Source organism: Pleurodeles waltl, chromosome 4_2, assembly GCF_031143425.1.
Source record: "Pleurodeles waltl isolate 20211129_DDA chromosome 4_2, aPleWal1.hap1.20221129, whole genome shotgun sequence".
NCBI classification, from domain to species: domain Eukaryota; kingdom Metazoa; phylum Chordata; class Amphibia; order Caudata; family Salamandridae; genus Pleurodeles; species Pleurodeles waltl.
Genome location: NC_090443.1, coordinates 362065218 through 362081985, shown reverse-complemented (window position 1 = coordinate 362081985; position 16768 = coordinate 362065218). Strand labels below are relative to the sequence as shown.

General features: G+C 45.9%; 1 protein-coding gene across 2 annotated transcripts in view; it reads left to right on the top strand.

The window, feature by feature from the left end:
- Positions 1-16768, top strand: part of FAM234B (family with sequence similarity 234 member B) — a 254974-nt gene that overhangs the window by 89200 nt on the left and 149006 nt on the right. For both annotated transcript variants that reach the window (XM_069231446.1, XM_069231447.1), the window contains 3 exons: positions 6376-6771; positions 11543-11638; positions 12173-12361. In XM_069231446.1, coding sequence (XP_069087547.1) covers positions 6376-6771; positions 11543-11638; positions 12173-12361 — 681 coding nt within the window. The remainder of the gene's footprint in view (positions 1-6375; positions 6772-11542; positions 11639-12172; positions 12362-16768) is intronic.

The following is a 16768-nucleotide window of genomic DNA, read 5'->3' as shown; positions in this document are numbered from 1 at the left end:
TCCTACTATACCACTGGTGTCAAATGCACAATGTCATAAGAAAACACAATACACAGTTACTAAAAATAAAGGTACTTTATTTTTATGACAATATGCCAAAAGTATCTCAGTGAGTACCCTCAGTATGAGGATAAGATATATACACAAGATATATGTACACAAACCAAAATTCGAGTAAGGCATAGCAAGAAAAATAATGCAAACAGTGTAGATTTACAATAGATTGCAATAGGAGCACATAGGTATAGGGGCAACACAAACCATATACTCCAAAAGTGGAATGCGAACCACGAATGGACCCCAAACCTATGTGAGTTTGTAGAGGGTCGCTGGGACTGTAAGAAAACAGTGAGGGTTAGAAAAATAGCCCACCCTAAGACCCTGAAAAGTAGGAGTAAAGTGCGCCTACTACCCCCAGAGAGCACAGAAGTCGTGATAGGGGGATTCTGCAGAAAGAACAAACACCAGCAATGCAACAACAGTGGATTTCCAGACCTGCGTACCTGTAAGACAAGGGGACCAAGTCCAATAGTCGCAACAGTGTCGAGAGTGGGCAGGAGCCCAGGAAATGCCAGCTTATGGTGCAAGGAAGCTGCCACCGGTTGGAAGAAGCTTGGAGTTCTGCAAGTAAGAAGAGAGCTAGGGACCTCTCCTTTGGAAGACAGATGTCCCACGTCACGATGAAGCTTGCAGAGGTGTTCCCACGCAGAAAGACCGCAAACAAGCCTTGCTAGCTGCAAAGGTCGCGGTAGAGGTTTTTGGGTGCTTCTGTGGCCCAGGAGGGACCAGGATATCGCCACTTGGAGGAGGAGACTGAGGGGGTGCCCAGCAACTCAGGGAGCCCTCCCAGAAGCAGGCAGCACCCGCAGAAGTACCTGAACAGGCACTTGGAAGAAGAGTGAACCGGAGTCCACGCAAAGTCACAAAAGGGAGTCCCACGACACCGGAGGACAACTCAGAAGGTTGTGCACTGCAGGAAGGAGTGTCGGGGACCCGGGCTTGGCTGTGCACAAAGGAAATCCTGGAAGAGTGCACAGGAGCCGGAGCAGCTGCAAAACACGCGGTACCCAGCAATGCAGTCTAGCGTGGGGAGGCAAGGACTTACCTCCACCAAACTTGGACTGAAGAGTCACTGGACTGTGGGAGTCACTTGGACATAGTTGCTGAGTTCCAGGTACCACGCTCGTCAGGATGAAAGGGGACCCAGAGAACCAGTGTTGCAGTCTTTTGGTGCCTGCGTTAGCAGGAGGAAGATTCCGTCGACCCACTGGAGATTTCTTCAGAGCTCCTGGTGCAGGGTGAAGGCAGGCTACCCCCAGAACATGCACCACCTGGAAACAGTCGAGAAAGCCGGCAGGATGAGGTGATACAAGGTTGCTAGTAGTCATCTTGCTACTTTGTTGCATTTTTGCAGGCGTCCTGAGCAGTCAGCGGTCGATCCTTTGGTAGAAGTTGAAGAGGGAGATGCAGAGGAACTCTGGTGAGCTCTTGCATTCGTTATCTAAAGAATTCCCCAGAGGAGAGACCCTAAATAGTCAGAAAAGGAGGTTTGGCTACTAAGGAAGGAGGATTGGCTACCAAGAGAGGTAAGAGCCTATCAGAAGGAGCCTCTGACGTCACCTGCTGGCACTGGCCACTCAGAGCAGTCCAGTGTGCCCCCAGCACCTCTAAATCCAAGATGGCAGAGTTCTGGGACACACTGGAGGAGCTCTGGGCACCTCCCCTGGGAGGTGCAGGTCAGGGGAGTGGTCACTCCCCTTTCCTTTGTCCAGTTTCGCGCCAGAGCAGGGCTGGGGGATCCCTGAACCGGTGTAGACTGGCTTATGCAGAGAGGGGCACCATCTGTGCCCATCAAAGCATTTCCAGAGGCTGGGGAGGCTACTCCTCCCCAGCCTTCACACCTATTTCCAAAAGGAGAGGGTGTAACACCCTCTCTCAGAGGAAATCCTTTGTTCTGCCTTCCTGGGCCAGGGCTGCCTGGACCCCAGGAGGGCAGAAACCTGTCTGAGGGGTTGGCAGTAGCTGCAGTGGAGACCCCGGAAAGGCAGTTTGGCAGTACCCGGGTACTATGCTAGAGACCCGGGGATCATGGAATTGTCCCCCCCAGTGCCAGAATGGCATTGGGGTGACAATTCCATGATCTTAGACATGTTACAGGGCCATGTTCGGAGTTACCATTGTGACGCTATACATAGGTAGTGACCTATGTATAGTACACGCATGTAATGGCGTCCCCGCACTCACAATTCCGGGGAATTTGTCCTGAACGATGTTGAGGCACCTTGGCTAGTGCCAGGGTGCCCACACACTAAGTAACTTTGCACCCAACCTTCACCAGGTGAAGGGTAGACATATAGGTGACTTATAAGTTACTTAAGTGCAGTGGTAAATGGCTGTGAAATAACGTGGACGTTATTTCACTCTTGCTGCACTGGCAGGACTGTGTAAAAATTGTCAGAGCTCCCTATGGGTGGCAAAATAAATGCTGCAGCCCATAGGGATCTCCTGGAACCCCAATACCTTAGGTACCTCAGTACCATATACTAGGGAATTATATGGGTGTACCAGTATGCCAATGTGAATTGGTAAATTTAGTCACTATCCTGTTAGTGACAAATTTGGAAAGCAGAGAGAGCATAACCACTGAGGTTCTGGTTAGCAGAGCCTCAGTGAGACAGTTAGGCATCACACAGGGAACACATACAGGGCACATACTTATGAGCACTGGGGCCCTGCCTGGCAGGGTCCCATTGACACATAGGGGGTCATTACAACCCTGGCGGACGGTGTTAAAGCGGCGGTAAGACCGCCAACAGGCTGGCGGTCTTTTTTTTAGTATTATGACCATGGCGGTTACCGCCATGGTCATCCGCCGCTTCCCCGTTCCGCCCGCCAGGGCGGAGACGACTGCTGGGCTGGAGACCTGGGTCTCCAGCCCGGCGGCCGTAACAATACCGCCGCCGGTATTGTGACCCGGCTTACCGCCGTGGATTTCCAGCGGTAGGAACCGCCATGAAATCCATGGCGGTAAGCACTATCTGTGCCAGGGAATCCCTTCCCTGGCACTGATAGGGGTCTTCCCCCACCCCTGCCACCCCCGACCCCCGACATTACCTTACACATACACACCCAACACGCACGCAGGCACCACCAACACACATACACGCACACACACCGACATACATGCAAACATCCACACACACACTCAGACACGTACACCCACATTCACACATTCACGCACACATCCATACAGACAGACACGCACACATTTCTGAAACACGCAACACCCCCGCAAGCATACACGCACTCACACACACCCCTACATACACAGACGCACACCCCCATGCACCCACACAACACCCCCCCACACCCCTCCCCTAATGGACGATCAACTTACCTGTTCCGTCGATCTGCCGGGAGTGGACGGGAGCTATGGGGGCTGCTCAGCCAACACCACACCGCCAACAGAACACCGCCGCGCAGAATCACAGGACGTGATTAGCTCGGCGGTGTTCTGTTGGCGTGGCGGTGGAGGTGGAGCAATCTCCACTTCCCCGCCGCCCGCAAGTATGGCTGTTGGCGGCTCTCCGTCGGAAAAACGACAGAGGGCAGCCAATGGTCATAATACGCCGAGCGGCAAACCGCCACTACTGGCGGTCTTCCGCACGGCAGTCCCTCAGCGGTCTTCTAAAAAGACCACGGAGGTTGTAATGACCACCATAGACTAAAACAACATATATACAGTGAAATATGGGGGTAACATGCCAGGCAAGATGGTACTTTCCTACACCATCTTGGCCAGGCCTCCCTGGTGTAAGGACTACTTAACTTAACAGAATACTTTTAAGTAAAACTAGCTCCTTTTGAATTCTCTTAGGAAGTGCTCTTCTGGTGTTCCTCAAGGTTCCATCTTTTAGCCATCCCTTTTTACATAACCCCTTTGGCACACCTAAATGAGCCTTTTAGGCCTAAATATTTTTCTTTATATGGACAAATATTCGATATTACCTAGCTTTGAGAAAGGTGATTTTACAGCGACCTCTAACTAGCATGTAGTTAGAGTACAACACTGTATGAATTCTAACTTTCTTAAGTTAAATGGATCCAAAACAGAACTCCTGGCCCCCTCAAAACTAGAAGTGCCAGTTCCAGACAGTTTTGGCCTCCCTAATTCGGTCCCACTTCATTGTTGGTCCCAGTGGGGAAAAAAAAACCTAGACATTAAGATTGATGATGCACTAACCTTAGCTGAACAAGAGGCAGTGGTGGTTAAGACTTTGTTGTTCCAACTGCACCTCAAGCAAATGCTTTCCCTATTTACTCTGTCCCAGAAAATTGCAATCCTAACTGATTTCATATCCTCATGGATGGACTGTTGTAAATCTATTTAGGGTTACATGTATTTCTTAACAAGAAATTACAGCTGGTGGAAAACTTTGCAGCAAGGTTAGCCAACTGTGTCCACCACAGCTTCCATATTTCTCTAGTTCTGGCACATCTGCACTGACTGCCTGTAAAGAAGCAAATTAAGTTCAAGTCACTATGCTTGGTTCACAAGACAATTCACTCAGCCAATAGTTTGCCCCTTTCATCTTGTTTCAAACTGTGCTCCCTTATCTGAACTTGGAGATTGACCTTTTAACTGAATCAAACGATTATTAAGTTTTGATGGAAGACTACAGACTGCCAGGCCTTTTCAGTCATAGCAGCGCAAAATTGGAACCTTCTCCCAGATGTGCTGAATATCAGACCGCCTTAGATTTAGGAAGTGGCTCAAGACCTGGCTTTTTTCCTTGTTCTTGAGGTTCATAAGTGAGATGTGCAACGTTAATGTGTTTTGACCTGTTTTTTTACACCATGATACCCCAGTGGGCTGAAAGATGAGCTTTTTAAACAAAGTAACCATAGACATAATTAGAAATCCTGATAAGAAATTAATCCAAGTCTTCAACAGATTGCATTGTCTGAGCCCTTTCAGGGTTTATTTCATTCCATGGTGGGACTGTCGCAAAATTGATTGGAGGGACGTCATGCCAGCACCTTAGTCCCGAAAAAGAGAAGGAATATTTTCATCAAAGCAGTGCTAATGAAATGCATAAAGACATTTTTAACATTAGTAGCATAGTTTTGGGACCCATAAAATCATGAAATAACTGTAGGATACACTATGAATGTATGCTGGCCCACCCTTCCCTGGATGCAAAAGTATTAGACTGCGAATTATATAAACACTAAATATATCAGAATATCTGGCATTGCTGGTAGTTTTGCCTATTAAGGCACCTCTGGCTAGCAAAAGAAGTATGCTGTAGGACCCTGCGATGTGTTTTAAAAGTACCCTATTTGGTGATCCCACGGCCTCAACATCGTCTCCTACGTGGACGACACCCAACTGATCCTCTCACTCACGAAAAGACACCGCCACTGCCAAGACCGGTCTCCACAACTGACTTCATGCCATCGCCAACTGGATGGAGATAAGCCGCCTCAAACTGAAGTCGGATAAGACTGAGATCCTCCTCCTCTCGGCTCCAACTGATCAGCATGGGATGACTCCTGGTGGCCTGCCACACTAGGAGCCGCTCCAACTCACACACTCATGCAACCTCAGCTTCATACTGGATTCATCGCTCACCATGACCAAGCAAGTCAACGCCATCTCATCCTCATGTTTCAACACCCTTAGCATGCTTCGCAAGACCTTCAGATGGATCCCCATCGAAACCAGAAGAACGGTCACCCACGCCCTCATCAGCAGCAGACTGGACTACGGCAACGCACTCTACACGGGAACAACGGCCAAGCTCCAGAGGAAACTTCAGCGCATTCAGAACGCCTCTGCACGTCTCATCCTTAACCTCCCCCGCCACAAACACATCTCAGCCCACCTCCGAGACCTTCACTGGCTACCCGTCAGCAAGAGGATCATCTTCAAACTCCTGATCCACGCTCACAAGGCTCTCCATGACGCAGGCCCTGCCTACCTCAACGAGCGTCTCAGCTTCCACGTTCCCACCTGCCAGCTACGCTCCGCCAACCTCACCCTTGCCACCGTCCCCCCGCATCCACCGTACAACAACCGGCGGCAGATCCTTCTCCCACCTCGCTGCCAAAACCTGGAACTCCTTCCCTGTCAACCTACGTCTGATCCAGGACCTCCTGACCTTCAGGAAACGTCTCAAGACATGGCTATTCGAGCAGTAGCAACCCCCTCCCCCCCCCCCCCAGCGCCTTGAGACCCTATCGGGTGAGTAGCACTCTTAACAAATGATTGATTGATAACTTCACAGTTTTGGCATCTAAAGAGTTCTGTTTTTGCTGTGTGGCTTTGTTTACTTTAACAGTCAGTAATTTTATGCTCTTTTATGTCTTCAGGGAAGAAGAACCATGACCTTGGAGAATACGATCCCCTTACTCAGGCAGACAGTGACGAGAGTGAAGATGATCTTGTGATTAACATACAGAAAAATGGACTCAGAAATTTCAGAAGTGGGCTGGAAGAAGGACTGGAGCCAGATTCCGATACTGAAGTGGGTCAGCAGAAAATTAAACAGCGGTTGGCAAAAGATACTGCTGATGGCCATTCCATGATCAGTGGTTTAAATCCAGAAGAAAAGGTGGTCCCTTCTGTGGTTCCATGTTTGCGGACAGCTGCCTTTTTGCTCACTGTTATTATTGCTATGGTGCTTGTTTTGCTATGTGCATTCCTCATCCCATGCCCTCAGAAAGACCTGCTCAGCACCTGGAGCCTCCGCCTAGGACAAGAAACAGGTACAGGAATGTTAACAACGTTAGCAGTGACTCCTGTGGTCATTGACAGCAAGTGTTTGGTTGTCTCATGATGTTCTTAATGTTGGTAAATATGTCTTTCTTGATCATAGGTGCTTTTTCATATTTCCACTTGGGAAATCTGTGACTGCAAACGATTGGGAACTGATTTTCTGTGATTAGAGGCACACCTTTGTACATTACTACTAGGTATTGCTTTTGCATGTTTCTCAAGTCCTTTAGTTGGTTGGCGATTCTTGTCCATGTTGATAGTGTTAATATTGTTGCCAGTTTTGCTGGGCCATGTCTTGGAAAGATCCCATTTTTCTGTGTGTTACCTCCAAAAGCGTTTTGTGCTTTGGTTTTCAGTAAACATATTTTTTTTCAAATCAATAGATTTGTAGATTGCTACTTGTCATCCGTGAGGGTAACAAGGCTCTGAAAGTGTCCAGTTGCTGAATAGTAAAGGAAGTGTGTAAACTAAAGCAGAGATGGGGTCTGTAGATGAAATGGCAGCTTGTTTCATGTCTTTGCTGCTTGGTGGGAGGAGGAGCGAACTCCACATCTCCTGTATCTGATGCAAGGGTGAGGGTTAGAGAAAGGGATGTGGAGCAGAGGTATCTGGTGGGATGATAGAAGTTCAGGCAGTGGTTCAAGTATGTGGGTCCACAGTTGTGCAGGGCCTTGTATGCACGGGTCAGGAGCTTGAAATGACATTCTTTCTGTACAGGGAGCCAGTGGACTTCCCTGAGGTAGGTGGTGATGAGGTTTGTCCAATGAGATCCAGGACGGGTCTGGGGCAGCGTTCTGTATGGTCTGTAGTCAGAGGAGTAGATGAGCTGCAAGCCTTGTGTAGAGTGCATTGCCATAGTCCAGCAAGCCGGAGATGACGGACTGTGTCTGGGGTGTTGGGTAGCCATTTGAATATCTTGCGAAGCATGTGGAGGTTGAAGAAGCAGGGGGAGGAGACAGAGTTGACCTGGCTCATCATGGTTAGCTTGTTGTCCAGAATGATCCCTAGGTTCCTAGCTTGGGCAGTTGAGGTAGGAGTAGGTCAGAGTTCTGAGAGTCACCAGGATGCGTCCCATGGGGAGCTTTTGTTTCCGAAATTCAGAACCATTGTCTTGTCTGTGTTCAGCTAGTTGTCTTTCATCCATTTGGCGAAGTCTGTCATGCATTTGTGAAAGTTGTTTTTGGTGTTGATGATGTGTTCGGAGAAGGTGAGTAAGTACTGTGTCGTCAGCATAGGATAAAATGTTGATTCCATGGGTTTTGGCGATGTTGGCCAGGGGGTGTCATATAAGTGTTGAAGAGGGTGGGACTGGGCGAGGATCTTTGGAGTACTCCACAGATGATTTCCTTTGGTTCAGAGGTGAAGGTGGGCTTGTGTTCTTCCGATGAGGAAAGAGGCGATCCACCTGTGGGCGGCTCCTTGGATGCCTGTGTTGTGCAGCCTTATGATAAGTATGTGGGGGGGGGGACTGTATCGAAGGCTGCCAAGAGGTCTAGGAGGATCAGAGCTACGGTCTCTTCTTGGTCGAGTGGGGCTTGGATGTTGTCCGTAGCTGTGAGGAGTGCTGTGGTTGTTGTGGAATTCGGATTGGGAGAAGTTGAGTAGGAGGTTCATTTACAGATGTGAGGAGAGTTGTTGGTTAATGGCTTTTCCTAATACTTTGGCCAGGAACACGAGCAGGGAGTTGTTGAGTTTGCTGGGATCTACCGATATCTTCTTTAATAAGGTATTGACTTCTGGATGTTTACAGTCTTCCGGGGAAGGTGGCCATGGCAATTGGGGTGTTTCAACTGGATGGTGAGAATTCAGCTGAGTCTTGCTTCGCATAGGTTGAAATTGTGCTGAGGGCATGGGTCAGAGGGGGCTCCTGAGTGGGCCAAGTTCACGATTGAGACAGTGTCCTGTGTGACAAGCTGGGCCCCTTCGGTTAGTCTGATGTCTCTGGTAGTAGAGGGTGATTGTGTTGCTTGAAGAAGTTGGTGGCCTTCGGCTAGGGATTGAAGTTTTTGTAGTTGCTGACGATCTTACTGTGGGAAAAGTTTGCAAGGTTGTCTCAGAGATCCTGTGAGGGAGTAATGTTGTTTGTTGAAGTTGAGGGGTTTGAGAATTCTGTGATGATGTTGACGAGTTTTTTGCTTTTACTGGAGCTTGATTCGATACGTGAGGCTAAGAATTGTTTCTTTGATTCTCTCAAATGTGTGTGGTAGAGGTTGAGGGCTGTATTCAAAGCAGTCTTGTCGCTCATGTGCTTGCTGATGCGCCATCTCCTTACAGTAGTTTACAATGTCGTTTAGCAGTTCTGAGGTCTTCAGTGTACCAGCTAGCCTGCTTAATGAACCTTCTGTGGGTGTTGTTGCTGATAGGAGTGACGCGGTCGGCGCAGTTGGTGATCCCATTGTTGAAGTTTCTGATGTTCTGGTCTAGGTTGTTGGAAGAGACTGGATGGGTGGTGTTGAGGGCGTTGATCTGTGTGTCCCTTCAGACTTTGCTCCAGCTGAGGTAGGGTGCATTGGGCAGATTGGGGGCAGTGGTCCGTGAGCTCGTGATGTTGAAGTGGACGATGGAGTGGTCAGTCCAGGTGAATTCTGTGGTGTGGCTGTACCTGATGCAGTTGCTGGAATTGAAGATGGGGTCTAGCTCATGGCCTGCGGTGTGCAAGGGTTCATGGACGAGATAGGTGAGTCCGATGTTGTTCATGCTGTTGAAAAGAATGGTAGTGTTGATGTCATTATGGTCATCAATATGGAACTTGAGGTCGCCCAGGAAAATGTTGTTTTTGGAGTCAAGCGCAAGGCGAGGTGAAGAAGTTCGAGAAGGCTGGACTGGGTTGTGGAAAAAAGTAGGCAAGGGTGGGGTGATAGTGGGTTTGCTGTCTATTTGGAGTCAGAAGTTGAGGTGCTCCATGGCAGGGGAGATGTTGTCATTTGGGGTGCTGCATTGGATCTGTTCCCTTTGTATGATGGCTATCCCTCCGCTGTGCTTGTTGATCATCGAGGTGGGTGATCTTGTATCCTTCAGGTATTGCGGTGGCGATGTTGGACCGGGAAGTGAGGTTGAGCCACGTCTCAGTGAGGAAGAGGACATCTGGTATGAGGGTGGAGATGAGGTCTCAATTCTCTGTGGTAACTTTATTTAAATCTCAGTGATTGTATGCTTTCCATGTTGCCCCCTTTTGTTGCCCATTTGTTTCTAAGTGTTGATATTGCTAGGAATCCCACCTCCATCCACTTGATAGGGATCAAAATTAAGATATTTTCATTAGTGCTCACTGGAATTCTTATCCTGCCATGTAACTTATAAGAGATTTCTTTTCAAGTTCATATCTCACTTTCTCTGTTGTTGGTCGTAGCACACTGATGCATTTCTTTACTCAGTATTTTCTGTTACATCTTTCTGTCTGCAAATAATCCCTTGTATTTTCGTCTCCAGTCTGTTAGTTACTATTATAAATCTGCTGGTTTACCGACATTAATTTAATTTGTTCGCATCTGATGTTCCTTCAGCTCTTGCCCATATCAACCTATCCATTCTTTCTATTTAAATTACTTCTACTGCATCCACTGTCGTCACACAGTTCTGGAATTCTTTCATTTTACAATATAGCTTGCTTGGTTACCCTCTAAGTAAGAATATCTAAATGAAGAAGCAACCCTTCTGCTCATCGGCAAGTAAGCCTTTGCCCTCTCCAGCTGATTCCACGTCCCTTTCAACTTGATACATGGGACCAACACCCACACTACCTCAACTCTACTTAAAGCTTGTGAGCATCTGAGTCCTGGCAAGTGTGCATTAGCATGTGCATCCTCTAAGAAGTTTGACAAACCTATGTGAGATATTGAAACCGCTGCAACAAAAGGGGAGAGCATTCTAATGCCTTCATGCTGGAAGAAAGAACATTAGGAACATATTAGAACTTGAAACTTCAATGACCTCCCCACACCAGGCGAATGGATATTATGCCAATGAAACTGTACAGTGGTGGAGAAAGGGATGCTTACCAGTGTAGACTACTTTTGGACTGTCCAGCCCCTTACCTTTCCCAAAATATCTACATGGGTATCAGCGGTGACAGAATTACGGCATCTCATTCCCGACACCCTTGAGCACAGATACACAGCTTACATTGCTCCGTTCTACAGTATATAGCTTCTGTCCTGAGTTAAAGGAAACTGGTGTCCATGTGAGTCCTAATTGTGTAAGAGCCTGGGAACATTTTTGGTTGGTGGAAGGGACTCCCCTGGCCCTTTTGTCCTTCCTCCCACCATTCCATTCCGACTACAAACCTTGAAGTTGAAGACAGGAAATTAAATAAGGTGGGTCCCTCGCTGAGTCTTTTTCTACCCTCTCCTCCCAGCTTTGCATTTTACAGGCCAGCTGAGGTGAGATGTTTTACTGTTTAGCGTGTAGACTAAGAGACTGTGGCAAGAGGAGGGGACTGAAGTGTGCTGAGAAAATATTGGAAAATGATGGCAGGAGAAGGATGATTACTATTTGGAAGTGACCCCTTTGGAGATCTACATATAATGTGGTAAATATCTCTGTCTGATATCCTGATACTTTCTTAGTGGTTTGGTAATGTGGATGTAATGATCAAGAGCGGTGAAAGCTGTGGTCTTACAGGAGAGTAAATCCTACTATTTTTGTTTCGTGGTAGTAGAGGGCTTTCTGCTTGAGGGTGGAGAGTCTTATTACAATTTCTGCATGAATATCTGAGAAGACCAGTAACTGAAAATATCTAACAGACATTTCATGGTTTTGTAGGTGTGACTTCTCCTCTTGACATTTTTGATGTGAATAACGATGGTGTGCCAGATATTCTGCTGTCCTTCAGTCCACTCAGGAATGACTCCACCCAAGGTAATGTAGACCTGTTTCCTCCTTCAAAGTAACCGTGTGTGTTATGTTAATGACATTTCCATAAATCAGACTTGCCAACTGAGTCAACATAGGAGGAACACTAAAGCTTGCCATAGAATCTTGCACATCCTCTTCCTGACTCCGTGTTCTAGTACCAACTGGTTACTGCAGAGCAGCTCCTCTCCTAAGCAACTGTAAAGCATTGAGCCTTCTATCCTTGGTTGTGCCCTAACCCATTTTAATGCAGATGATGGAGACATTTATTTAGGACATGTAGGCACAAGGATGCCCTGAAACATCAGCAGATTCCAGATTCCCCTGTGTAGTAACTTGTATGATGCCAGCAGTTTCTCCTCTGATGAAGTAAGCAGTGCAGACTCCGGCATTGGCACATCTGATGTACCTAATCCTGTGTTGCTAGACTGAAGCTTCTGCACAATCTCCTCTTCCCTTGAGTCTGTTTTCTTGGGCATCACTGACTGCCACTAAACCCTGTGAGCACTTTACACTAATTGTTTTTTTCTTTTGATGCAGGTACCTCCAGACCTCTAGTGACTGTGGTATCCCTGTCGGGTGTTAATGGCAGCATTTTGTGGACCAGCCAGATTCATGAGGTCCTCCACAGTATTTACTGTGGAAGACTTTTGATGGCTGACCGTGATAAGCCGACCTGTCTTCTGACTGGATCATCCAAATTTCTTCGTCTATTGAATGCTTCTTCAGGTGAGGAATGTGGGCTGGCATATGTTTTTGGAGCATAAATGTGTCTGGTACTGCCGCACAATGTGTTGTACTGGTACAGAAAGCTGCACATTTAGGCTGTGTTATACTAAAAGCCTTGATTCATTGCTCAGTCTTTTGTGTCCGAATATGAGATTTTCATTAGCATTCATAGGAACTAAATATGCATTTATTATAATAATACCAAGTTTATAAGACCTTAAGTTTGTATACAATTACTGCAGCATAAACAGTAACTCACATTTCATGCACATATGACAATATAATTTGTATGTATAACACTCGTGCCATTGCTACCTTAATATCATTTAAAAACAAAAAAATGTTCATTGGTTCTGTAGTTGTTATAGAATTTGCTTTCAGTAATGGACGTAAATAGGTTAATTGAAGTTGCAATATCGTAGGACAGAGCAATAGAAGGTGCATTAAATAGATCTGTTCTACCAGAGAACTGTTACACTGCTTAATCTGAATATTTATGCCTATGTGGCGCTCCGAAAACATTTTTAACAAAATGAAATTGTTTACAGAAACAAATAGCAATACATAGCTTTAATCTATTTATTCTAAATATTCCCTTAATAATACCTTTAAAGTGCTAGGTTTCCTCAGACTAGTGCTATGCAATTTTGATATAGATACCTGTCCTTATCCACTGCTCGGGTGCAGTTTTGGCTTGAGTCTTCCTAACTTTTTCCTGCAAATTATATCAAGGCCAAACTTTACATACTGTATTAATTGTATTTTTGATGCTGTAAAGGGATCTATGCATTTTCAGATCTCGCTTACACTGTGAGACATATTAATAATAATAACTTTTATTCGGTATGAAAAAATTCATCCATTACAATAAATAATCTTCAATACATTTGTTAAAATTAGCAATAAAACCATAAATAATAAGAACACCCATCAGGAATAAAAACATATATAACCACATACATAGAAACAGTAAAATAGAAGGATTCATTCTAAAAACTCTACATTGTTACGCCAAGTAATAGCTCCCTTCAGGAATGATCCCAGCCCCTTCCACACCAATACATCTGAGGCCATCTGCAGCCACATAAAAGCCGGGCGATATTGCACAAAACCCTTGGGCCTTAGGAGAGGTAATAAAAAACGAGTTCTGAATGGGGCATAAATAACACAAAACAAAGTAAAATGGGGCAAGGTCTGTTGGGACACCCCATCACAGGGGCAGGGTCTAATACATTTGTCCCCATACTGACCTAACGGGAAACACAAATTACTTCTAATGATCCCCAAATGGAAACTGGTTATGAGAGACCTTTCCCTCACATCCTTTATCTCTAAGAGATAGCGCTCAGGACCTACCCACATCTTTAGCATAATGAAATCCCTGATCGATTTTTTTCCCTAAGGCCTCCCCCTCCCTCCTGTTCTTCTGGATTTTTAAAAAATTCTCCTTAACCCATTTCTTATCAGGATAATCAACCAAATCAGGATGCCCCAAATCATGAGCCATCTTCCTTATGTGCATCAACCAGGGAATATTCTTTACATTGTCACAAGCCAGACAATCCTTTAAGATATCCCTATTCAGAGTGGCATGTTCGTTAGTCCAAATTGAAATCCATAGCAGAAGGGGAGCCAACTGAATAGTGTCCTGGACAAACTCAAGCTCCAGCTCCAAATGAAGGCTGAAACCAGGGATATTTTGTCCAACTCCCAATAGCCTTCTACAGAACCGATTTTCTTCCACCGTAAGGGCTCGGGAGTCCCTATACCCCCAAAGTGCAGCACCATACAGCAGAATGGGGGAGGCATTTCCGCCTATAAATTTGAAGCAAGGGCTTGATGGGTTTACTACCTACCCTTACAGCAAAGTCAAAAGTTGTGCCAACTACTGCATGAAAAAGCGCACCCCTTCTGGCAATACAAGGTTTCCAAGATCCCTTCTCATCAAAAATAATCCCTAGATATGGAAACTCATGGACCCTACTAATAATTTGATCCTCCACCCTTAGCTCCCCCACCCTACTCAGGGGTCTTCCACACACCATAAAATGAGATTTCTTAAAATTGACCTCTAAACCCAAAGCGGACATAAATGAGGCATAAGCTCTAACTGATTCCCGGAGACCATTCATAGTACGGGCCATAAGGACTGCGTCATCCGCGTACATTAGTACAGGGATATCAGTACCATTCACCTTTGGAACATCCCTACAATGTTTCATCAGAAAATCAGACAATCCATTTGTATATAGAAGGAACAAAGTAGGAGCCAGAACACACCCCTGGCGCACACCCCTTGAAAGCTTAAAGGCCTCTGAGCATTCCCCATTCGACCCCACCCTAACATTAGCAATCGTCCCAGAATGTAAGTATCGGAGCAACTCTACAATATTAGGATCCAGCCCTAGCTGATTTAATCTTTCCCATAATATAGACCGGTTCACCTTATCAAAGGCACAGCTAAGATCCATAAAAGCAAGATAGAGCGTACCTTTCCTAGCCTGCGTGTATTTGCCGATCAGCATCAATAGGTTAAGACATTGATCTCGCGTGCCAAGGCCTTCCCTGAAACCATACTGATCCCGAATTAAAATATAATTCCCTCTCATCCAGGACTCCAGGCGCCTTAAAATAATCCGTCCCAAAATCTTCACCGAAGAGTCCAGTAGAGAAATAGGGCGGTAGGACTTAGGATCATTTCGGTCACCCTTTTTAAACACTGGGACAATACATGCCAGTCTCCAAGAGGCAGGGATACCCACAGTAACTGCTGCATTGAGGACATTTAAGAGAACAGGTGCCCATAAGATATGTGAGACATATTGTTTACTTATAAGGAGCTTGTGGGGGCGCCCATTGCTTACCATTCATTATCTTCATTGTCACTCTTTTTTGCTGTCTCCTAATTGGCCAGCATTATACTGATAGATTTAGTGCGATTGGTGCCCTTCCATTGTCCACCCACCGCTGCTACCATTCAGGAACTTTTTAGTTTATGAATCTGGTCTGTGCCTCCGTGATGGTCCCCCTCCAGTCCATGTTTCTTCCCTCCGCCCACTCCCTCGCCAATTTTGTTCTCTTGCTGTTGTTGCGTCCTCTTCTCATTTTGAGATCAGGAAGAGGGAGAAACTGCAATGCTCTGCAGGCGGACTGTGAACCACAACAAAATAGGGCAGGGCATTTTATAAAGCCCTAATCTGAAAAAAATTCAAAGCTAGAGTGATCTTGAGAACTGGGGCCCAGGGCCCAGGCACTCTGTTCTGTCTACTTGCAACGTTCAGACTTATTGCTGGTTTAGCTAAAAGGCAATTAAAAAGAAGGAAGCCGACTCAATTGGTAATTAGAGCACATGGCATTATGGACATCTAAAAGAACCCGGAATGACTGCTTTCTCGACATTGCTGTTACAGTGTGGTTCGCAGGCCTTGAAAAATCATAAAAATGTTACTAGACCTGCAGGTCGAGTAGCTTGAATAATCTACTCGACCTAACTGTAATGTACTTGACCTGGAAACGGGTCTCAAATTGTGTGATCCTAGGCAAGTATACCGTCATCTTTTTCTTCATTCTCACGTATGAGTGCACCTTCAAATATGTGAGTTCAGCATTTCTGCTGTAAAAAAAAATCCTCTTTTGTTTGATTAAATACACTAAACGTTTGCTCCATGTATAATCTAACTTGCGTATAGGGTACACATTATCCATACATGACTTGCCTCTTTGTTTACTAATAGCTTTGCCATCAGGGCAGGAGTGTTTCTCAGTTTCTTTAACCCCTCCGCTGCCAGGCCTTTTCCCCGTCCTGTGCCAGGCCTTTTTTTGCCTATTTGGGGCAGTTCGCGCTTAGGCCCTCATAACTTTTTGTCCACATAAGCTAACCAAGCCAAATTTGCATCCTTTTTTTCCAACATCCTAGGGATTCTAGAGGTACCCAGACTTTGTGGGTTCCCCTGAAGGAGGCCAAGAAATTAGCCAAAATACAGTGAAAATTTCGTTTTTTTTTTAAAAAAAAAATTGGAAAAAGTGGCTGCAGAAGAAGGCTTGTGGTTTTCCCTCTGAAAATGGCATCAACAAAGGGTTTGCGGTGCTAAACTCAGCAGCTTCCCAGCTTTCAGGAACAGGCAGACTTGAATCAGAAAACCCAATTTTTCAACACAATTGTGGCATTTTACTGGGACATACCCCATTTTTAAAAAATGTTGTGCTTTCAGCCTCCTTCCCGTCAGTGACAGAAATGGGCATGAAACCAATGCTGGATCCCAGAAACCTAAACATTTCTGAAAAGTAGACAAAATTCGGAATTCAGCAAGGGGTCATTTGTGTAGATCCTACAAGGGTTTCCTACAGAAAATAACAACTGAAAAAGAAAAATATTGAAATTGAGGTGAAATAAACATAAATTCTTCT